The sequence below is a fragment of the Maniola jurtina genome, chromosome 17 (genome assembly GCF_905333055.1).
Source record: "Maniola jurtina chromosome 17, ilManJurt1.1, whole genome shotgun sequence".
NCBI lineage: Eukaryota > Metazoa > Arthropoda > Insecta > Lepidoptera > Nymphalidae > Maniola > Maniola jurtina.
Window position 1 is genome coordinate 2,490,776 of NC_060045.1, and position 20,138 is coordinate 2,510,913.

Below are 20,138 nucleotides of genomic sequence, written 5' to 3' on the forward strand. Positions count from 1 at the left end.
TCAAATTATCAAAGTCAAAATCTGTCAAAATTGGTTTCAAAGAGATTTTTCGGTGATTTTCGCAATTGTTTTCAATTTTTAATATTACTGCAAAGGAACTTAATTTATCGACGAAATATTCACTAAAAAAACTTCAAAAATGGTCGATGATTTGCGAAAATATCTAAATCATCTATTGGAGAAGTAATGAAGTTTATTCAAAAGTTCAGTGCTTGAATACGATATCAGACATAACTTTATCTATGTGTTCATTCCAGGGTGAACGGTCTTCATTGTATACTAATCACCGATAGAGATGGGGTGCCTGTGGTCCGCTCTGTTACGGAGAAAGCCCCACAGTTGGCTCTGAGGTCAAACTTCATTTCCACTTTTGGAATGGCAACTGAACAAGCAAGCAAACTTGGACTTGGGAGGAACAAGACTATTATATCTATGTATTCGAGTTATCAGGTATGATATTTAGCGACTACAGTATGGTCGCTATAGTAAATTTCAAGGGACCCACCTTACAAATCATTCAACTATTATTTAGACTTTGAGATCCCTTTAAGCTAATTGTCACATTTTATGTAGAGTAAAGCACTTACCGAGTTTTGGTTGGTTTTTTTTTTCTATCAATGTGTTTTATTTAGTAGGTTTTTTAAAAATTCTATAGTACCTAACTTATGAAATTCCTTTCTTAGTGAGAGCTTATAAGGAGGAAAACCTATGTACATTCAAAACCTCAAGAATTGTATTGAATATTGTTATTGTATTGTATTGAATTTTTTTTTTTAAAAAGAATATTAGCCATGCTTATCATGACTAATACTCTCCTTTCCCCTCCAATTAAGCGTAAAGCTTGTGCCAGGAGTGGGTACGATAATAGTGCAACAGTGGGGTTTGAACCGCCGACCTTTCGGAATTCAGTCTGCTCCTCAACCGTTGAGCTATCAAGGCTCTGATAGTTTCAGAAGTCAGTCAGTTAGTTTTTTCCTTTTATATGTGAAGACAATAAAACCAAAAACACCTAAAATTAAAAGTTTAAATAGTATTCTATCCTAGTTATATTCTCTATACTGTGTTTGATAGTGTCTGTATTCTCTAAGCAAGCTGAGGTTAAGACCAATGTACCAAAAAATAGCACTGTAGTGTGGGAAATATGAGGACCAAAAAATTCATTTAGAACTTCAGTGTAACTATCCTGCAAACAGCTGATCATGGAAATGAACTCGTAAAAACCTTCTGTAAACTCAAAGGACTTTTTGCTTGTTTGTCAAATCAGCAAATGAATTTATGGCACTAACTATTTGATACTACATACCTCATTTGTCATGTTATATGATTTATCAAACACACTGTATAAAGAAACAAATGCTTTATTTAATTTTTAATTATATTATAAAATAAAATAAATAAAAATAGCCTTTATTTCTAAGTCTACATTATTTTAGTATTCATCATCATCATCATCGCGTGCATTCTTCGAAACGAAGTTTGGCGATCATCATCCGAAAAACTTCTCTATTAAAAGCCGCCTCTTTCAACTTCGGGTAGCTAAGCCCTGTCCACCCCCTTATATTCCCTCCAATTCTGCCTTCCAACACTAGTCTTGGGAATGGGAATTGTCCTCCTCTCTGTAAATGCCCAAAGAAAGCGAGCTTCCTTTGCTTGATAGTGGACATGAGTTCTCTCTCTTTCTGGACCAATTCCAGTGACTTGGTGTTCGGTGTGAAGCTGTTCCAGGTTATCTTGAGCATTTTCCTGTAAATCCACATTTCAAAAGCTTGCAGGCGGTTAGTTGCTTCCTTTTTGAGAACCCAAGCTTTCAAAGGTTTAGTATTCAACCATCACAAAAAATCTCAACTGTGAGTGCCTCATGGCAAAGGTCTCCTCAAACTCTGCAGTGCTTACGGTCCACTGTCACCCTTCTCCAGAATTTCCTTTGTTTCTTTTCTCCCATCTCCTGGGTACCACTGTGTTAGGGTTTCCGATTTCCCGAGGTTTTTTAGTTCTCGGGTGTCGAGACTTCTCGAGCCTGATTTCTCGGGTCTTCTCGGGTTGTCGAGAAAAAATAAAATACGTCTAAATTTTTGTTTAATTAATAAAAAGAGTCTTTAATTTAACTGTGTTTATTTTACATGAAAAAAATCAACATAATTTTTAACAAAAAAAACAAGTTCTCAATAAAAAATCAGCTCAAAACAAAATTGCTAACTAAAAACAATCATACTTCTTCTCCTTATCATAACTAATCTCATCTCACTAATCTGTAATAAAAAACAAAATCTCTGTTAACAATCAGCTCAAAACAAACATCTTAACTAAAACAATCATACTTCTTCTTATTATAACTAATCTCACTAATCTTTAATAAAAAACAAAATCTCTGTTAACAATCAGCTTAAAACAAACATCTTAACTAAAACAATCATACTTCTTCTTATTATAACTAATCTCACTAATCTTTAATAAAAAACAAAATCTCTGTTAACAATCAGCTCAAAACAAACATCTTAACTAAAACAATCATACTTCTTCTTATTATAACTAATCTCACTAATCTTTAATAAAAAACAAAATCTCTGTTAACAATCAGCTTAAAACAAACATCTTAACTAAAACAATCATACTTCTTCTTATTATAACTAATCTCACTAATCTTTAATAAAAAACAAAATCTCTGTTAACAATCAGCTCAAAACAAACATCTTAACTAAAACAATCATACTTCTTCTTATTATAACTAATCTCACTAATCTTTAATAAAAAACAAAATCTCTGTTAACAATCAGCTTAAAACAAACATCTTAACTAAAACAATCATACTTCTTCTTATTATAACTAATCTCACTAATCTTTAATAAAAAACAAAATCTCTGTTAACAATCAGCTCAAAACAAACATCTTAACTAAAACAATCATACTTCTTCTTATTATAACTAATCTCACTAATCTTTAATAAAAAACAAAATCTCTGTTAACAATCAGCTTAAAACAAACATCTTAACTAAAAACAATCATAATTTTTCTCATCATAACTAAAGATCACTCACTAATCTCACTATGTGGGTGGTATGGTATCACAATTTTTGGCAGTTTTAATGTAATTAAACAAGAGATTAAGGCAAAAACAAAGGATACCGACAGACACGAGCCGTGCTGTCAAAGGATGCCGCTGCCGCCTCGCATTTACAAAGAAAGCTAAGCGTAAAAATGTTTATTTAAACTTCTCGATGTCTCGACTTTTCTCGAGCTGAATTTCCCGGGTACGAGACCGACCGATTTCCCGGGAATTCCCGGGACGAGAATTCCCGGGAACAAACCCTACACTGTGTCTATTCTATTATACATATTATTTTATTCTTTTTAGGTCATACAAATGAACAAGCTACCCCTAGTGATCACCTTCATTGGCAGTGACAACTGTAACACGGGACATATACTGTCTCTAGAAAGCCAGATAGAACCTTTCTTGAAGGACCTTGGGACCATAGTGGCTGATGCACCATGATATAGCTATTAATTTATATTTACTAGCCTTAAAAGAAGTGCCCACTAGCCACAAAACTTGCAGAAACTCTGTGCTATTCAATTGCACTGAAATACTTGTAGCAAGTCAATTTTATCTTAGTTTTAGTAACTTAGACTTGCAAAAATTGGCATTCATAATATGATAATGACAGCTGACTTCTGCAAGTTTTATTGCTAGTGGACACAGAGTGCAAGGGTGTGTTCTCACTAGACATATATTTTGAAGTTTAGAATTCAATAATTCATCAGAATCTGGTCACAGCTTCAAATAACTGTATTCTTCTACATTTCTTGTAGCACAATTTGACACTCATTCTATGTCATTCATTCATAAGTCATAAAGGTGCCCACGCACTCGAACTGAACTGCAACTGAACTGCGCGTCGCTGCAGCGAGCTGCACGATATTCTCTCCAGCCGCGATGCGCGTACCGCGTGGCGCGGCAGTGCACCTGGAGAATATATGCAACTGCAGTTCAGTTCGAGTGCGTGGGCACCTTTATTCTTCTAATGGTTCCGAAAGAAAATTCTACTGAGAAGAAAAGGCTAGAAAGTCTTACATTTTTTTTTGAAGTTGTCTTTATGGGTGTCATGATAAAATTTTGTTTTGGTGTGTAGAAACAATTTTTGTTTTGAATTATGTTTATTGGTAACATATCGTCAAGTATCTATCTACTACGAAATTTTTTGCTTCATCATTCCTCATATGCATGGCTAGAATTTGGAATACTCTTCCGCGACCTGTGTTTCCTACCAATTATGATCCGGGTATCTTTAAATCTTGTTTTAAAGATACCCGGATTATAAATTGGAAAGCCGGCGATGTAATAAATTGATGATGTTAATAGTATATTACTGTTCAGGCTGGAAATAAATCAATTGAAGGCCGAGTAATTTTGGAAGGACAAGGTGAAGCCGAGAAGTGATTTTTTTTTACGTGTTCAGTTAGTTTTTGGTCGCGTGAGATATGATGAGCGTAATTATTTCTGTAAGTATAAAGTTATTGATTACTGAATACTTCGACCATTTCATTTATTGGAGACCAAGCTAAAAAGTTACGCCACGTTGTCACAGTATTAAAGACTGCAAATACCAATTATCTTATTTAAAATTCTGTGGTGTAATCTGTGTAATATGTTAGACAAGTCATAATAATGATTTGTGTATTCAAGAAATGAGTACCTATTGTACGCTAAAGCTTCATTTACGCCAGAGCAACATACCTAGTGCAACATTCCGGCATGCCATAGGGCCACATGTTGCAGTGATCCCAAACAAGTTGTCCAATCTGAAATGCAACATGGTGGTCTGCGTAGGTACAGTCAAAGTACACAAGCCATGTTTTTGTACTCTTTAGAGTTTAAAAAAGACTCGCTGTCAAGGTTTAGATCATCTTCATGACGGGGGATACCTCAAATCTAAACGAGAGATGAATATCCGGGGGGGGGGGGACTTGGGCAGTCTACCCCCCCCCCCCCCCCCCCCAGATATCCTCTGCAGACTATTGTTTCGTAGTATGTGTTTCAATAATTGTACAGCACAAACATTTTGTCGGCATAAAAAAATCTGCCGCATGCTGCTAGGCCGCGTAGCATGTCGCATTGTGGCATGTTGTGGCTCTGGGGTAAAACAGTCTAAATCGTGCATTCATAGCTGTAAGAATTGTTTAATAAAGTTTTTGTCTTCTAGTAAAAATGAGACATTATTTTAAACTTTGTTATAGTTATGTAAATATAATGTAAATATTTTATATGAATAAAGACATTGTGCCTCTAGCAGATCTTGTAGTATGTCTGAAAATGCTTTATAATATATTATTGCTAATGTTATCTGTATTTTATTTCTATTAGGTACGATATTATCTAGACGATATATTTTAGGGAAAAATGGGTAGATGAATAAAAAAAACTGTTTTTTTTTTTACATTATTTAAGTAACATTTAATCGAGTATTACAATAGTTCGAAAAATTCAATTAATCATTGTTTGTCAATGAATCAGGTAAAGTGTAAAAGATCAGTTGGGGCAATTCCGTCTGGGGCAACTTCGTCACTTCAAACGGCGTGCATATTCGCACGTATTAAGTTACTCATGATATTTACCTATTCATTATGACTAGATGATTGTTTATAATTTTGCCCCATTACACCATTGCCCCAAATGACTTTAATAATAATAATTTATGAAGTAGATCGATTCAGTTTCTTTAAAAATTGACACAGATCGTACAAGTAATTTTTTTTTTTTTTTTTTTAATGTTAAATATTAGTTGATCTTTCTTTGCCAATCCAACTTCGTTCTAGAACTGTCATTTTTAATTTACTTCGACAAAGTTTCATCTCAATCTAAACGCGCGCGTAATACCTCAATTATTGTCTTATGAATATTAATATTTATTGTAATTTAGAGCCATGTTAAACGTTCACATTATGGCAGTACGGGTGTAATGAGCGGTTTCCCCGTGAGTGCGTTGACGACGTTTTCTGCCGCGAGCACGGCCATGTCGCTGCGCGTGCGCACCGTCGCGCTGCCGATGTGAGGGAGGACGACTAGAATGCAAAAAGATACATATACATACAGTACGAAGTCAAGTGCGAAGCGGGGGTATTTACTCCTTCGCGTTGCACGGTTTAGTTAGAATATATATTTCATGTGTATTGCGCGCAAAACAAGTTGTCCAATCTGTAGTTGAAACATGGCGGTTTGTGCAGGTCATAGATTTTGCTATACAGAATTCCGGCTGAGATCTGTTTTTTACAATGCGCATTCATACACCTCGTGTTCAGATTGATTCTGAACCAGTGGTAAATTATTTTGACGATTCAAAAGCACTTTTTAAGCACTAAAAGTTTACTTGAATAAAAATACTATATTTTCTATTCTATTGGACTGCTTGTTTGCGCGCACAACATATAACATATAAGCCAACTTGTGGCTCTTATGTATAAGTCAAAACGTCTACCGGGTTAGAAGTCCGGAAGGTTTTGTCAACCTTTCACTTAATAATAATTATATTGCCCATGCGCGCACATATCCTCTTTTTCAGAGATCTGTTTTCGTGAGACGAACTGTTATATTGTACGATGTGTGCGTTAAACAATTAAATTAGGTTTTTTGACTAAGTGAGACTTATTATAAGGAAATCGGATACTTACACAAGTTAGGCAAAGTCAAAAGTTTGTGGTCTTTGGGCAGAGGCTCAGGCGTGGTGACGTCGAGACCGGCGGCGTAGATTTGTTTGTTTTTCAGAGCATCGTAGAGCGCATCCTGATCGATTAGATCTGGGCAAAAAAAAGATATTAAAATAAGACTTAATGCCTTCTTGTTAACTCCATCATTAAAGCATGGGCATCACTTTTCAGTAAAGTGAAGTTTCAATTCAAATGAATTTCAGGCAATTCTCATGTCAGCTGTATCATAAAACCTTGGGCATCACTTCTCTATAAAGTCTGTTTCAAATGAATTCCTGTTCTCAACAAAAAATAGTCAAAAATGTACATAAACACATTGAACCCCTTTTGCTTTTTGGAGTTCCTGATTCTATTGGCTATTTTACACTTCTTTGAATACTTAGTATGGATTTTAAAAAGCTCTATTATACAATCTACCTCCTCGTCCGACATTAATAAGAATGGCATTTTTCTTCATTTTCCCGAGAGTTGTGCTATTGATCATGTGGAGCGTCTCGTCTGTCAGTGGAACCGCCAGAAGTATGAAGTCGCTCTGGTTTAGCAGATTATCTAAGGTTGTGAACTCCGCGTTTAGGGCTTTAGCTGAAAAAAATGAAAAATAGTTAGTAGAGTAGAATAGAAAATATATTTTTTATTCAAATAAACTTATAAGTAACAATCGTCAAAAGAATCAACCACTGGTACAAAATGGCTCTCCTACCGAGAAGAACCAGCAAGAAACTCGGTGGTTCCTCTTTTTTTAAAAAAAGAGCCGTATTTGGTAGAGCGTCTCGGAGAGGTGTATTTCTAGGGAGTGTAGTTATTTTGATGACTAGAATTGACCAACTAGACTTGACTTCCTTGCCTAATTTTTGCAAACCAAGTTTAGTAATGCTAATATTATACCATTAGAGATGCCAAGCCTAATAACAATTTTATATTATATAGCAGTCGAATTAGTGGCCTGTCTATATTATGCTATTAGTCAAACTCACCTTCAGGTTTTTCCCTGTGTCCAGTGTAAAGAAACTTGCCGACTTCGAACCCGGACAATCTCTTGACTGTCGCCTGTCCGATACCACCGAGTCCAACGATACCAACTGTACTGCCGCGGATGTCCTGTCCCAGCACCTTGGTGAATCCGATTTCCCATTGCCCACTGTTGGATAGTCAAAATAATTAAATACATAAAGCTATTCCATCTTCCAATTTAGGTATTGCATCTGCATCATCACTAATCCCTAGATGAAATCGATGTCAAGGGCTAATTTTCCATAAAAAAAATTAATATGAAGATAGGTACAAAAGTTAAATTTTCTTACTCATGGGCTAATAGCAAGTGAACTGTGAAATAGGCACGGCTTAAAATCTCCTGCAAGCTTACAAAACATGTAATAATGATGTCGGTAACAGCGAAGTTATGTGTGAAGTGTAAGCAGGAGGCGCAATTCAAAATCGTGCCTGTTAACAATTGGAGTACCTATACTTTACCTTCGAACTTGTTCTAAATTCTCAGTAAAACGTCTTGCAGCACCAAGCATCAACGCAACGGCGATTTCAGCGACGGCAGAGCTCAGTACACCGGGAGTGTTTGCCAGTTTGATGCCTCGCGCCTTGAGCTCGGGCACGTTGGCGTGGTTGTATCCTGCTGAGGCCGTGCTCACGATCTTTAGTTGAGGGCCTGAAATAATTATATCAATTTATAAGGGTCTCTTGACCGAGTTTTGGCCACAGCAGCCAGTTCGGACTGTTACTGAGAAATTGTTTACAGAAAAACTCTCAGCTGTTTTGGCCCGGGACATCAGGATCCGCGTTCGAATGAGCTTGCCACTTGATCAATGGGTCAAACAATATATTAATTTACCAATTACCCCAAAGTCTTGTTCTCTAAGATCAGTTGTGGCATTTTAGTCTCTGGGGCAAATCTGACACCTATGATCTCAAAATTGGCGGAATTACCCCTATTCTCACTATATGCACTAACCCTCTAAATAGTGGGTTATATTTTGCAATCACAGACCATTAAGCTAAAAGTGGTTTGTGTATGCAATATTTATAATTTTAATAGCTGTGGCCGCGTCAAAAAGTTTCTCAGACTTGTAGATAGATATAGGTAACATTTATGTAGATACTTACATAATAACAGTAGGTACCTACCTATTATATTCCATATCAAATATACTATTGTAAGGTTATTTTTAAAATTTGATTTGAGTTGTCAAAAGTAATATAAAATTATTAATTTATCTAATGCAGGTAGTTTGATAAAATCGATATTTGGCTCATTCGATGTCATACAATCTGTTGCTAGGAGGCCGACAAGATTGAACTTGCATAAATACGGGTGTTTTGAAGGTTTTAGTTTAGTCTCCTTCCGAGATTCGGAGCGATATCGCATATTTTCGGTATTTGGATTGTGAACTGGATAATTAGATGTTGTGATAGCAATCACGCTCTAATTAAATTATTTATTTTGGCATTAGTTTGTTTAGATTAAAACTCTCGGATAACCTTACACATTAAACTTGTGTTTTTTTTTGTGTTGGTTTTGGAGAGGACATTCCAATAATTCGATAAAAATATTTAAATAATACCTGCTTTTCTGAGTGACGCCAATAATTCAGAAGCGGGATGTGTCTCACGTTGTCTTAATTTCGCTTTGGTATCTTTTTGTAAACAACCCACATTTGATTAAAATTTTTATTGAGTTTGATTTGGTGATTAAAATTTTTAGTTTTTTTTTTTTTAATAATTTAGTCTTTTGTGAATTGGAAAGTAATTTGCAATAAGTGGTTCAGATTTTGTATACATCGAATGAGAAGTTAGTCGTTTGGATTTATTGTTGACTTGATATTAAAACTGAGAGTTCGGCAGTTCAAGGGTAGGTTTTAATGATTTGACGGAGGGCAGGATAGCCCATGATTTGGATTTGACTTAGGGCAAGGAAGCCCGCGACTGACATGACATGATTAATTAGAAACACGAGGACGTGTTAAATTCAGGACGGCCGAACTGTAAGGTTATTTTTAAAATTTGATTTGAGTTGTCAAAAGTAATATAAAATTATTAATTTATCTAATGCAGGTAGTTTGATAAAATCGATATTTGGCTCATTCGATGTCATACAATCTGTTGCTAGGAGGCCGACAAGATTGAACTTGCATAAATACGGGTGTTTTGAAGGTTTTAGTTTAGTCTCCTTCCGAGATTCGGAGCGATATCGCATATTTTCGGTATTTGGATTGTGAACTGGATAATTAGATGTTGTGATAGCAATCACGCTCTAATTAAATTATTTATTTTGGCATTAGTTTGTTTAGATTAAAACTCTCGGATAACCTTACACATTAAACTTGTGTTTTTTTTTGTGTTGGTTTTGGAGAGGACATTCCAATAATTCGATAAAAATATTTAAATAATACCTGCTTTTCTGAGTGACGCCAATAATATCTAGGCATAGCTTGCAGCGTTCTTTGAAACAGGTGGAGTGGTATCAACTAAATCGCTTATCGTTATCAATATTGCATATTGAAACGCTTATCAATGATAACACTAACCTTAGGCATTCGAAAAATACCTACTGGTAGGTACCAAGATACTAATGTTATTACAGTTTTACGATGTACCGTAGAACTGTTTATTAGCAGCTGTTGTAGGTAGTCAACTGCTGTTACCTATCTTAGTAACAAGTGTAAATAAAAAATTTATATCACCCCCGACAAGTGAAGGTTACAGTAACTAGAAGAGCTGTTAACTTTCAAACGGCTGAACAGATTTTCTTAGATAATAGCTAAGAACACTCTCGATCAAGCCACCTTTCAAACAAAAAAAACTAAGTTAAAATCGCTTCATTAGTTTAGGAGCTACGATGCCACAGACAGATACCTACACAGATACACAGATATGTACACACGTCAAACTTTTAACACCCCTCTTTTTGGGTCGGGGGTTAAAAACTGACGAAAATGGCCCGCGGCAACGCTTCTTTACCTGCTTTGTCCAGTAGCTCCTTAGTGATGGGATGGTGGGAGGACCACACGAGCGCGGAGCACCCTGGGATGAGGTTGAGAAGTTCTTCCTTGTTCTCGTTAATGCCTTCATCTCCGAAGTGGAGGAACCGGCTTTGTAACACTGTGAAACTGATAATAATAATATATAACCCAATTATTGTGTGATAGATAATTTAATTCATACTTATATTATAAATGCGAAAGTGTGTGTGTCTGTCTGTCTGTCCGTCCGTCTGCTACCTTTTCACGGCCCAACAGTTTAACCGATTCTGACGAAATTTTGTACAGGGTTAGCTTTTTATCCCGGAAAATCAAAGAGTTCCCACGGGATTCTTAAAAACCCACCCGCTTAACCGATTTGTATGAAAGTACCGAGGTAGCTTGCGTCCCTGTAATTATTGACACAGGCATTTTATCCCGGAAAATCAAACAGTTCGCACGAGATCTTTCAAGACCTAAATCCACGCAGACGAAGTCGCGGGCATCCTCTAGTAAATTATAATCTGAACAGCGCTTTCCGGTAGAACGGTTTTACGGCACCTCGATTTGGTTCTCGGTATGTAGGTATCATATACCTACTTAGGTCTCAAATCCTAGTATTTATAATTACATAATATACCTAACTTAGGTACAGTTATATTGCATCTCTACCTACATAAGATACGTTAGTACTATTATACCTATGTATACAGGGTGTTTGGTAATTAGTATATTATGAAGACACGTACCCATGCTACTTTGATCTGATAAACACAATGTTGAAGTATAATGACGAAATAAAGTTATAAAAATTCCCATACAAAATTTAAAAAAAAAAAAAATATGTCAAAGTTTTCATGACCCTAACGTGCCCTAACTCACTGAGATCGTTGGCCATTTTTAGATAGGCCGAGGCCAACGATCTCAGTGAGTTAGGGCACATTAGGGCCATGAAAACTTGGTCATAAAAAAATTAAAATTTTGTATGGAAATTTTTATAATTTTATTTCGTCATTTTACTTCAGCATTGTATTTATCAGATCAAAGTAGCATGGGAATTGGGAACGTGTCGTCATTATATACTAATTACCAAACACCCTGTATATATTTTTTAAATAAAAAATAGTGATATTCTGTGCTGTACTGCATACCTAATAGGTATAAGTAGTTAGGTAGGTACTGAGATTCGTATTGTTGTATGTTCCGCTTGAAATACGAGATAAAAACCAAGCAGCTAGAGATAATGAACTTACAAGTATACCTAAATTGTTTTAACGGTTTTCTTGAAGTCACCTTGAATTAGCCTTGAAAATTAGCTAAGTTATTAATAGGTGTGTAGTTAGGTAGGTAGGAAAAACTTTAGGTAGGAAATTAGCGAATAGTCTTAGTCAGATTAGGTCTTACCTTTCTGACTGTGTCTTACCTATATTCTCATCTGTTGTTACTTAGGTAACAGATATCTACTATCTACCTATTTTTAATTTACATTTTTCATTGTTTTTAACCAAAACATAAGGGTTTGTCATGTCCACGGTTCACCATATTGGATTTGTCATGAGTCATGACGTCATAATATAGGATTCTCTGAGTAGAAAAACAAAACGCCAAGACAAAATATGACACCTCGTCTACCTATCTAAATCTGAAGAGTTGTTTGACAGTTATGAGGGAACCAATGACCAGACAAACATACCGTAAAAAAAAAACCTACCGTTATAGGTAGGTTTTTGATGACCTCCCCGGCTCAGTGGTAAGCGCTGTGGCCTTACAGTGGGAGGTTCCGAGTTCGATTCCCGGCAGGGGCTTAGATTTTTATAATTTCTAAATTTCTGGTCTGGTCTGGTGGGAGGCTTCGGCCGTGGTTAGTTACCACCCTACTGGCAAAGCTGTGCTGCCAAGCAATTTAGCATTCCGATACGATGCCGCGTAGAAACCAAAAGGGTGTGTAGGTTTAGTAAAAACTGCCATAGCCCTTCCAAGTTAGCCCGCTTCCATCTTAGACTGCATCATCACTTATTGTGCGATTTATTGACATAAAACTAACCTAAAACCCGTGATTTCGTTTACTCTTTATCTTTTTAACACCAATATTCCATTCGGACCTTAAACTTAATAAATAAATAAATAAAGTACTCAACTGTTCTCTCAACACATCCAGTCCGCTCTCAGGAAAGTCGTTGGACGACACTAGGACCTTGAGATTTTTCGCCATTTTCGTCGACAACGCGTCACTAGCCGGCGACAAAGCACTCGCGAATAACGCGAGCGACACTAAATACAACATGCTTCCTTATCTATTACAACTTCAACTTAGAATTACTTGAGATAATAAGTATCGCTCTTTTTTTATCGAAAAACGTGAATCTGTGCGTTCAATATCAAGGCCGGTTGGGAAGTGGTCAGTCGGTAACTCGGTATGAAATAGTTATCTGGAGAATGTTTCTAAATAAAGACTGCTATGCGTAGGCGAAGGTAAACTCGTATTTAATTCTACTAGTACAAAATACAATGTATAGGTACTTTATATAGCAGTCATACTTTAATTTCTAGGTTTCCGTACCTCATAAGGAAAAACGGAACCCTTATAGAATCACTTTGCTGTCTGTCTGTCTGTCCGTCGTGTCTGTTAAGAAACCTATAGGGTACTTCCCGTTGACCTAGAATCATGAAAGGTAGGTAAGTAGGTCTTATAGCACAAGTACAGGAATAAATCTGAAAACCGCGGAATAAATCTAAAAAAATTAAAATAAGTTTCAATTTTCGAAATTGGGGGTTACCAAGTGGGGTATCATATGAAAGGGATTTACCTGTACATCCTAAAACAGATTTTTATTTATTTTTATGTATAATAGTTTTTGATTTATCGTGCAAAATGTTGGAAAACATACCCAAGTACAGAACCCTCAGTGCGCGAGTCTGACTCGCACTTGGCCGGTTTTTTATTAGCCAAGGCAAGTAGGTAGGTACCATTATGCATTTAGAAAAAGTTAATTAATGACATCGACAGTCAAGAGTCGTGTTTGGCCTGATATCCACGAGGTCTAGAGTTATACAGGTATGTACCCAAGGAGCAGTGAATAAATAGCCTAGTGGCTTCCCTGTCGGAATTCGGGATGTCGGGGTGCGATCCAGAACACGCACCTCTAACTTTTCAGAGCTATGACAGTTTAAAGCATTTAAGTAGGTATCACTTGCTTCGATGGTGAAGGAAAATATCGTGAGGAAACCTGCATACCTGAGAGTTCTACATACCTCGGTAGGAACGCCATTCCGAACCAGTGGTAAATTATTTTGACGATTTAAAAGCACTTGTTAAGTTTATTTGAATAAAAATCTAATCTATTCTACTGTTCTCAAAGGTGTGTGTAATGTTTGCCTATCTGCACTTAGTCAGCATGGTGAACTATGGCCTAAATTCCAATAGGAAACATTTGCACCGTATGCGGCGGCGGCGATGGGTTGATTTTGATGAATAATGACAATATATCTACCGAGGATAATTGTGATAACACATAGATTATCAATTCAATGCGATCGTTAAGCAATGTAATCCAAGTGGGCAACTGGATGGGTGACCGACTTTGGAGGTCCGAATTTGGCCTTTTCGTCTCCTCCGTGACTCAGCGAGCACTTCAAGCTCAGTCCGAATTATTATCAGTATCATCTGATAACAACAGCTGTAAATTGTAAAACCTAAATGTCGAATTCGTGGAGTAGTATGCGGAAGGATCTGAGCATCCACCGCATTATCACAAGCTCCTACCATTATGTGATTAATGGAATGAAATTACGACCCTCAGCAATGAGGAGGAGTACGACGCACAGAGAGAGAATTAACGACATTCTGCTATTAGATTAATTTAATCGAATGCATAATAATTAATAATTAATTGGGAGAAAATACTTATTAGGAAATTTTGTTGAATTTGCCGCGATTTAGTTTGCCCTTCAAGTTGGCAGCATTGGACGTCACGCTGTATATAAAGTCTAGTACACACTAGGTGCTTTTTAAGTTTAATTTTGTGCTTAACTAAATATTGTTATGTAAGTAAAACAAAAGACAAGCATTTATTTGCTATCTATTTATTTGTTCATTTATTTTATTGATTTTCACTTATATAAATTACAAAAGCTATTGTAATTCAATAGGCTTTTAGCAAAAACTCATACAACAGGATTTAACATTGGCTTTCCTTCAATTGATAAAAGTACATTGTTGGCTGCTATACGTGCCATGGCATTTCTAGTTTCCACAGTGGCACTGCCCAAGTGCGGAACTATAACTGAAACAAAATAAAGTATTTATAAAGGAAAACTTATCTTCTAAATTGTATAAAACCTAACAAGTATTTATAATTTAAGTATGTTTGATGAACATTTTTGAAATAAGATATTAAGTAATATTTAAATCATGTTAGCCTTTGAACATTTATGAAATTTCGCAATGTAATCTTCTATCACTATCATTTATTAGTATCATGACACAACATATTGGTATCATGACACGTATTAATGATTTAAAAAGTTTAAATAAGTAATGTTAGAAATCAACTTACAACAATTTGGCAGAGATACGAGTGGATCATCTTTAGGCAATGGTTCCGGAGTGGTGACATCGAGACCGGCTGCAAAAATCTGGCCAACTTTCAATGCGTCGTAAAGTGCTTTTTGATCGATTAGCCCTGAAAAAGATAGATTAAAATTGTTTTAATATGTCAGCCTGTTTTCAGTTTTGTTTTTAAGGCTACGTGGAAAGTGGATACATTAATTTGTTATCTAAGATGATGAAAATACTATAAAAATTAAGAAAAATTGTAATGAAATAACGAAAAATTATATCGCATCCAGTTATATACAAAAATATTAGCAGATAACAGATAAAAATATTACACTTGAAAAAAATATTTTATTAATTAATTAGCCAGATGAAAATATACAAACCTCCTCTGCCAATGTTCACCAGCACAGCAGTGTTTTTCATCATCCGCAAATTTTCAGCGTTGATCAAATGCTTGGTTTCTTTTGACAACGGACAACACAGAATGACAAAGTCACTTTCTTTCAATAACTGTTCTAAAGGCACACGCTCTGCTCCCAAAGCTTTTGCTGTGAAAGTTAAATATCGTTATAAACTATGTAAGTTAAATATCGTTACAAAAATTGAAAAAGAAGATGGACTTTATGCAAAATTGGCTCAGCAAATACTTTTCAAGTACGGATTCGATTTTGAGTTTTCGAGTCGTTAACGTAGCAGCATAAATGCCTCATATTCTTTCTTTGAATTATGTTGTAGGTATTTCACAGTTGAACTCTTTTGTGTTTTTATATACCTACACATTTTTTTATCTGCAAAAATAATATATAATTATTATTTTTAATATGATCGAATATCCTTAAATCATCTACCTTCAGGTTTATCAGAACGTCCACTGTAAATGAACCTTGCAACATCAAATCCCTTCAATCTTTTGACTATAGTCTGGCCAACACCCCCGAGGCCAACAATTCCTACAGTACTTCTAGCTATATCTTGTCCCAGGCTCCATTGCACGCCGGACTTCCATTCCCCACTGTAATAACATTTCCACCATTTTTTGAATATTTTATTTTTACTCAATTTTGAAGTAGTTAAAAATTGTTAGGTATTATTAGAAGAATATATTATTCATAATACCATGAACTTAGGCCTATTAAGTACAGAAGTTTCTGGTGCTGCCGGTTTTATTGGATGCATTTGCTTTGGTGTAGCTTTCTTCGCTTTGGACACTGAATCTCAGGAGGAATAAGGCATCTTAGCTGCTCAGTTTCATCTTCGTCAGTATTTTAGTAATATGATTGAAGCCTCAGCAAAGATGTTAAAAACTATTAAGCAGCAGCAATGCCACCAATAGCAGTGTGGCTGGCAACTTTGCTGCTGCATTCTGCGGTTGAGATGATCCCAAACAAGGCGACACAAAAAGACTTCTGCATTCGCTTTCAATCGTACAATATTCATTTCATTTCATGTTCATTACAATATGTATTTTGTTACAAAAGGAAAAAGACATTTTTTTATTGTTTACACAATTAATAAACTTGTCTTCTTCTTCAAAAAATTATTTTTCATGTGCATGCTCACTTTCAACTTTCGTAGCAAGTACTGCAGTGAATCTCCTTTAAACCATCCATTATTTAAACAACTTCAGAAAGTTCCTGTTTCGAAAGAATCTTACCTTTCCAATTCCCTAATGCCTTCTTTGAATCGTCTAGCGGCGCTAATCAAGAGGCCTATAGCGATATCAGCGACTGCATCGTCCAGTACATTGAGAGTGTTACCCAGAGACAGACCACGTTTTGCTACTTCATTCACATCTATATGATCTAGCCCAGAGGACATTGTCGAAACGGCTTTAAGCTTTGGACCTGAAATACGAGTTCAAAATTTTAATTCTATTAAAAAATTGACACATATTTCTAAACAATCTCTTTTTATATAAGTTGTAATTACCTAAATTTATAATTTCTTTATTTGTTTTAGTATTTGTGTTTGAGAAAATCTAATATAATTGGCCATACTATTATATATGCACTATTAAATAAATTATGCAAATAAATAATCCCTGAAATATACAAAAAAGGATCCTGTTTGATTTCAATTACTTACTTACCAGCTAAGTCCATTATTTCTCCCGTAAGGCGGTGTTTCGTATTCCATATAAGGGCATCAAAACCCTTGACAATTTCCTTTTTTATTTCAGGCAAACTTTCAGGATCACTGTCTAAGTGCGGGACTACGGTCGGTTCAAATCTGTAATTATATAATTTAATTTTGCATAATTTAAAATCGTTTTCATGAAATTCCTGATTCATCTGTGACAATAACTTTTATGATATGAAAATTTATTAGAAAAATTTAAAATAATATGGATTATTTTTCATCTTAAAAAGTTTTCAAAAACGCCTAGACTGCGGTTTGCACTGCATCTTTTTCAACCCACACATTAAAATCATTCAAATCCTTTTTAATTTATAAGAATTTTATCGCTTATCGCACTATCAAGACGAATCTAATGACGTTTCATTTTTCAAAATCGGTTGAGCAGTTGAGAAGTTACGATCGGACATACAGGTCAAACATATCACACATTTTGAGCTTCGCCGCGGTCGGGTAAAAAGGGGATTTAAAAGCGCAACAGATTAGAATTATAATCTCCAATGTGTTCTAAACCTTACCTACTTAATAATCGCTCAACCACACGCTGAACTTACGAAATATGAATGATTATTATTTTTTAATTTAAATGTTTAATATGTAATTTAGATAATACTCACTTAGTTTTTAATAATTTCAATCCCGCGTCAGGGAATGTTTTATTTACGACCAGCACACGTTTCAAAGACATGATTATTTTAATTTGTTTCAAACTGAAAACAAAAGCGTACGGACTGCCGAAATACACTCAATAATTAGTAATTACAGTTAATTTACTCATGGACGCCACGGAGGTAATAGTAAATACCTACCTACCAATTACCAACGACGTCAACTCTATGTATATTATTTTATATCTCTATTACAAATAGCAGGCGCACGACGTAATCGTAAAATACGTTATCTATTTACTTTACAACCTCTGTCGGAATATTTTCATTTTTTGAATTGAAGATTTTTCTATCTGGCAAACCCAAAAATAAATAAATATAAAATTATCATTTACCTACTTTTTTTTCTTCTCGTCTGGCTTTACATAGACTAGCCAAGGTCAGGTTTGTATTTACCTTCGATCATAGATTTATAGGTCTGTGGTATTTACCTACTTAGACATACCTACAGGTCGTTGTGAACTAAGGTTGTGAAACATCTGAATTCTGAAATTCGAAGATAATATTTTTAAAGTAAACACCAAGTCACATACCAAGTAGCTAATAATATTATTTAACAATTAAATGGTTATTGCACGCCATCTGTTGTCGAGTAGAAAACCATAAATAAAACAATCTCTAAACCTCACCACTAGATGGCAGAACTAATATATATTCCGTGCCAAATAAAATTTTAAACTAAAATTAAAATAGTAATAATGCTATCATGTAATTTGGATAATATTTTAATTTAACTTACTAGGTTTATTTTTATTAATAACTTGGTTTACTTACATATTTTTACTTGCTGTCAAAAATGTGATAGACAATTTTTTTTTTTTTCAGATTGCCTATTGCTAGTTGCTAGGCTACGATCGTAACGTGATATAGCTCGACGGTTGAAGATGAATTCCGGGAAGATTCTGCAGTTCATAAAGATTAGACAGATCAAACTATTTTGTATTTTCATTACTTACCTACTTATAAACATCCATACTTCCATACACAGGACAGGCATATAGGCTACTTCTATCCCGGCAAAATTAAAGAGTTCCCACGAGGTATTAAAAAAACTGGCCGAGTACAATTCGGACTCGCATGCTAAGGGTTCCATTATCCATACCATCGTACAAGAAATAACACTTTGTATTTTTTTTGCGATATAACCACAAATTCACGGTTTTCGGATTTTCCCTTTACATTTAGAGATCCCTATAAGAGCTATTGATGCCTACCTGATTCTACGTCAACTGGGACGCGCTTACCCTTGACGGGTATTGACAGACACGATATACAGATTACAGACAGACAGACAGATATTATTCCTGGGTTCCTTTTTTTCTCTGGAGATAAAGAAATTGTAGAAACATACATATTAAGTTGGACATATAGACTATAGAGCTGGGAAAGCCTCGTTGTTCCTCTACGATAACATTATGAAACAATTATGATATTGGCACAACACGAGGAATTTCCGTTCCCCGCTCGCGCTTCACCTGTCACAGCAAGGTGGCTCCGCACGCGCCCTACCGCCCGATACCTTCCGCTTCGCTCTACCTGACGCCATTTATTATAAATTATAGGTACAGGAGAGTGTAACCAAAACGCTAGCAAATACGAAGACAGGTGATGATACTGATGATTAGGTACTGATAAGATATACAAAAAAAAAGCAAAAATAAGTAAATAAGAAAATCCTGTATTTTTAAAAGTTCACACAAAGTTATATTGCAAATAAAATATCTGACTGAGGCTAGAGGTCAACGAACGTTGCCTAAGTAGGCCACTCAGTATCAATGCCGCGTCGTAGGGATACTCGTTGAAAAACTAACATCCAAAGCACTGCTTCTATTTTCTAGATTATATTGTGCTATATATTTATGATTTGTCTACTACCTTTTTTTAAAAACATTCTTGAATTTTTCTTTGTTTCAGACCATAGTGGAACGTACCACTTCGGCATTTTGCGACCCCTAGCCCACCTGTAGCTAAAAAGTTAAAACGTATCAGGTGGCGGAGGTGCACGTTGTCATTTTATTTCACTACTACTATAACTAGGGTAGGTACTACTGTCCTATGCCGTCATGTTGGCACTATTGCTTTGTTTGCTTTATTTCTTATGGTATA

The 20,138-nt window shown here is 35.5% G+C and overlaps 3 protein-coding genes across 3 annotated transcripts; 1 reads left to right on the forward strand and 2 right to left on the reverse strand.

Moving 5' to 3' along the window:
- Positions 1-8: 8 nt before the first annotated feature.
- Positions 9-5,339, forward strand: LOC123873580 (ragulator complex protein LAMTOR3 homolog). The gene is made up of 3 exons (XM_045918462.1): positions 9-183; positions 258-450; positions 3,353-5,339. The coding sequence occupies exons 1-3, from the start codon at positions 140-142 to the stop codon at positions 3,491-3,493; spliced, it is 378 nt and encodes a 125-aa protein (XP_045774418.1). The 5' UTR covers positions 9-139; the 3' UTR covers positions 3,494-5,339.
- A 107-nt stretch (positions 5,340-5,446) lies between these two features.
- LOC123873564 (glyoxylate reductase/hydroxypyruvate reductase-like) lies at positions 5,447-13,120 on the reverse strand. Its single transcript, XM_045918445.1, has 7 exons — positions 12,809-13,120; positions 10,672-10,820; positions 8,173-8,362; positions 7,677-7,840; positions 7,120-7,284; positions 6,667-6,792; positions 5,447-6,060 (listed from the first exon to the last, which is right to left on the reverse strand). The coding sequence occupies exons 1-7, from the start codon at positions 12,952-12,954 to the stop codon at positions 5,939-5,941; spliced, it is 1,062 nt and encodes a 353-aa protein (XP_045774401.1). The 5' UTR covers positions 12,955-13,120; the 3' UTR covers positions 5,447-5,938.
- A 1,645-nt stretch (positions 13,121-14,765) lies between these two features.
- Positions 14,766-18,211, reverse strand: LOC123873565 (glyoxylate reductase/hydroxypyruvate reductase-like). Its single transcript, XM_045918446.1, has 7 exons — positions 17,982-18,211; positions 17,318-17,457; positions 16,883-17,072; positions 16,077-16,240; positions 15,612-15,776; positions 15,227-15,352; positions 14,766-14,953 (listed from the first exon to the last, which is right to left on the reverse strand). Exons 1-7 carry the CDS (start codon positions 18,050-18,052, stop codon positions 14,835-14,837), a joined length of 975 nt encoding a protein of 324 aa, XP_045774402.1. The 5' UTR covers positions 18,053-18,211; the 3' UTR covers positions 14,766-14,834.
- Positions 18,212-20,138: the final 1,927 nt, after the last annotated feature.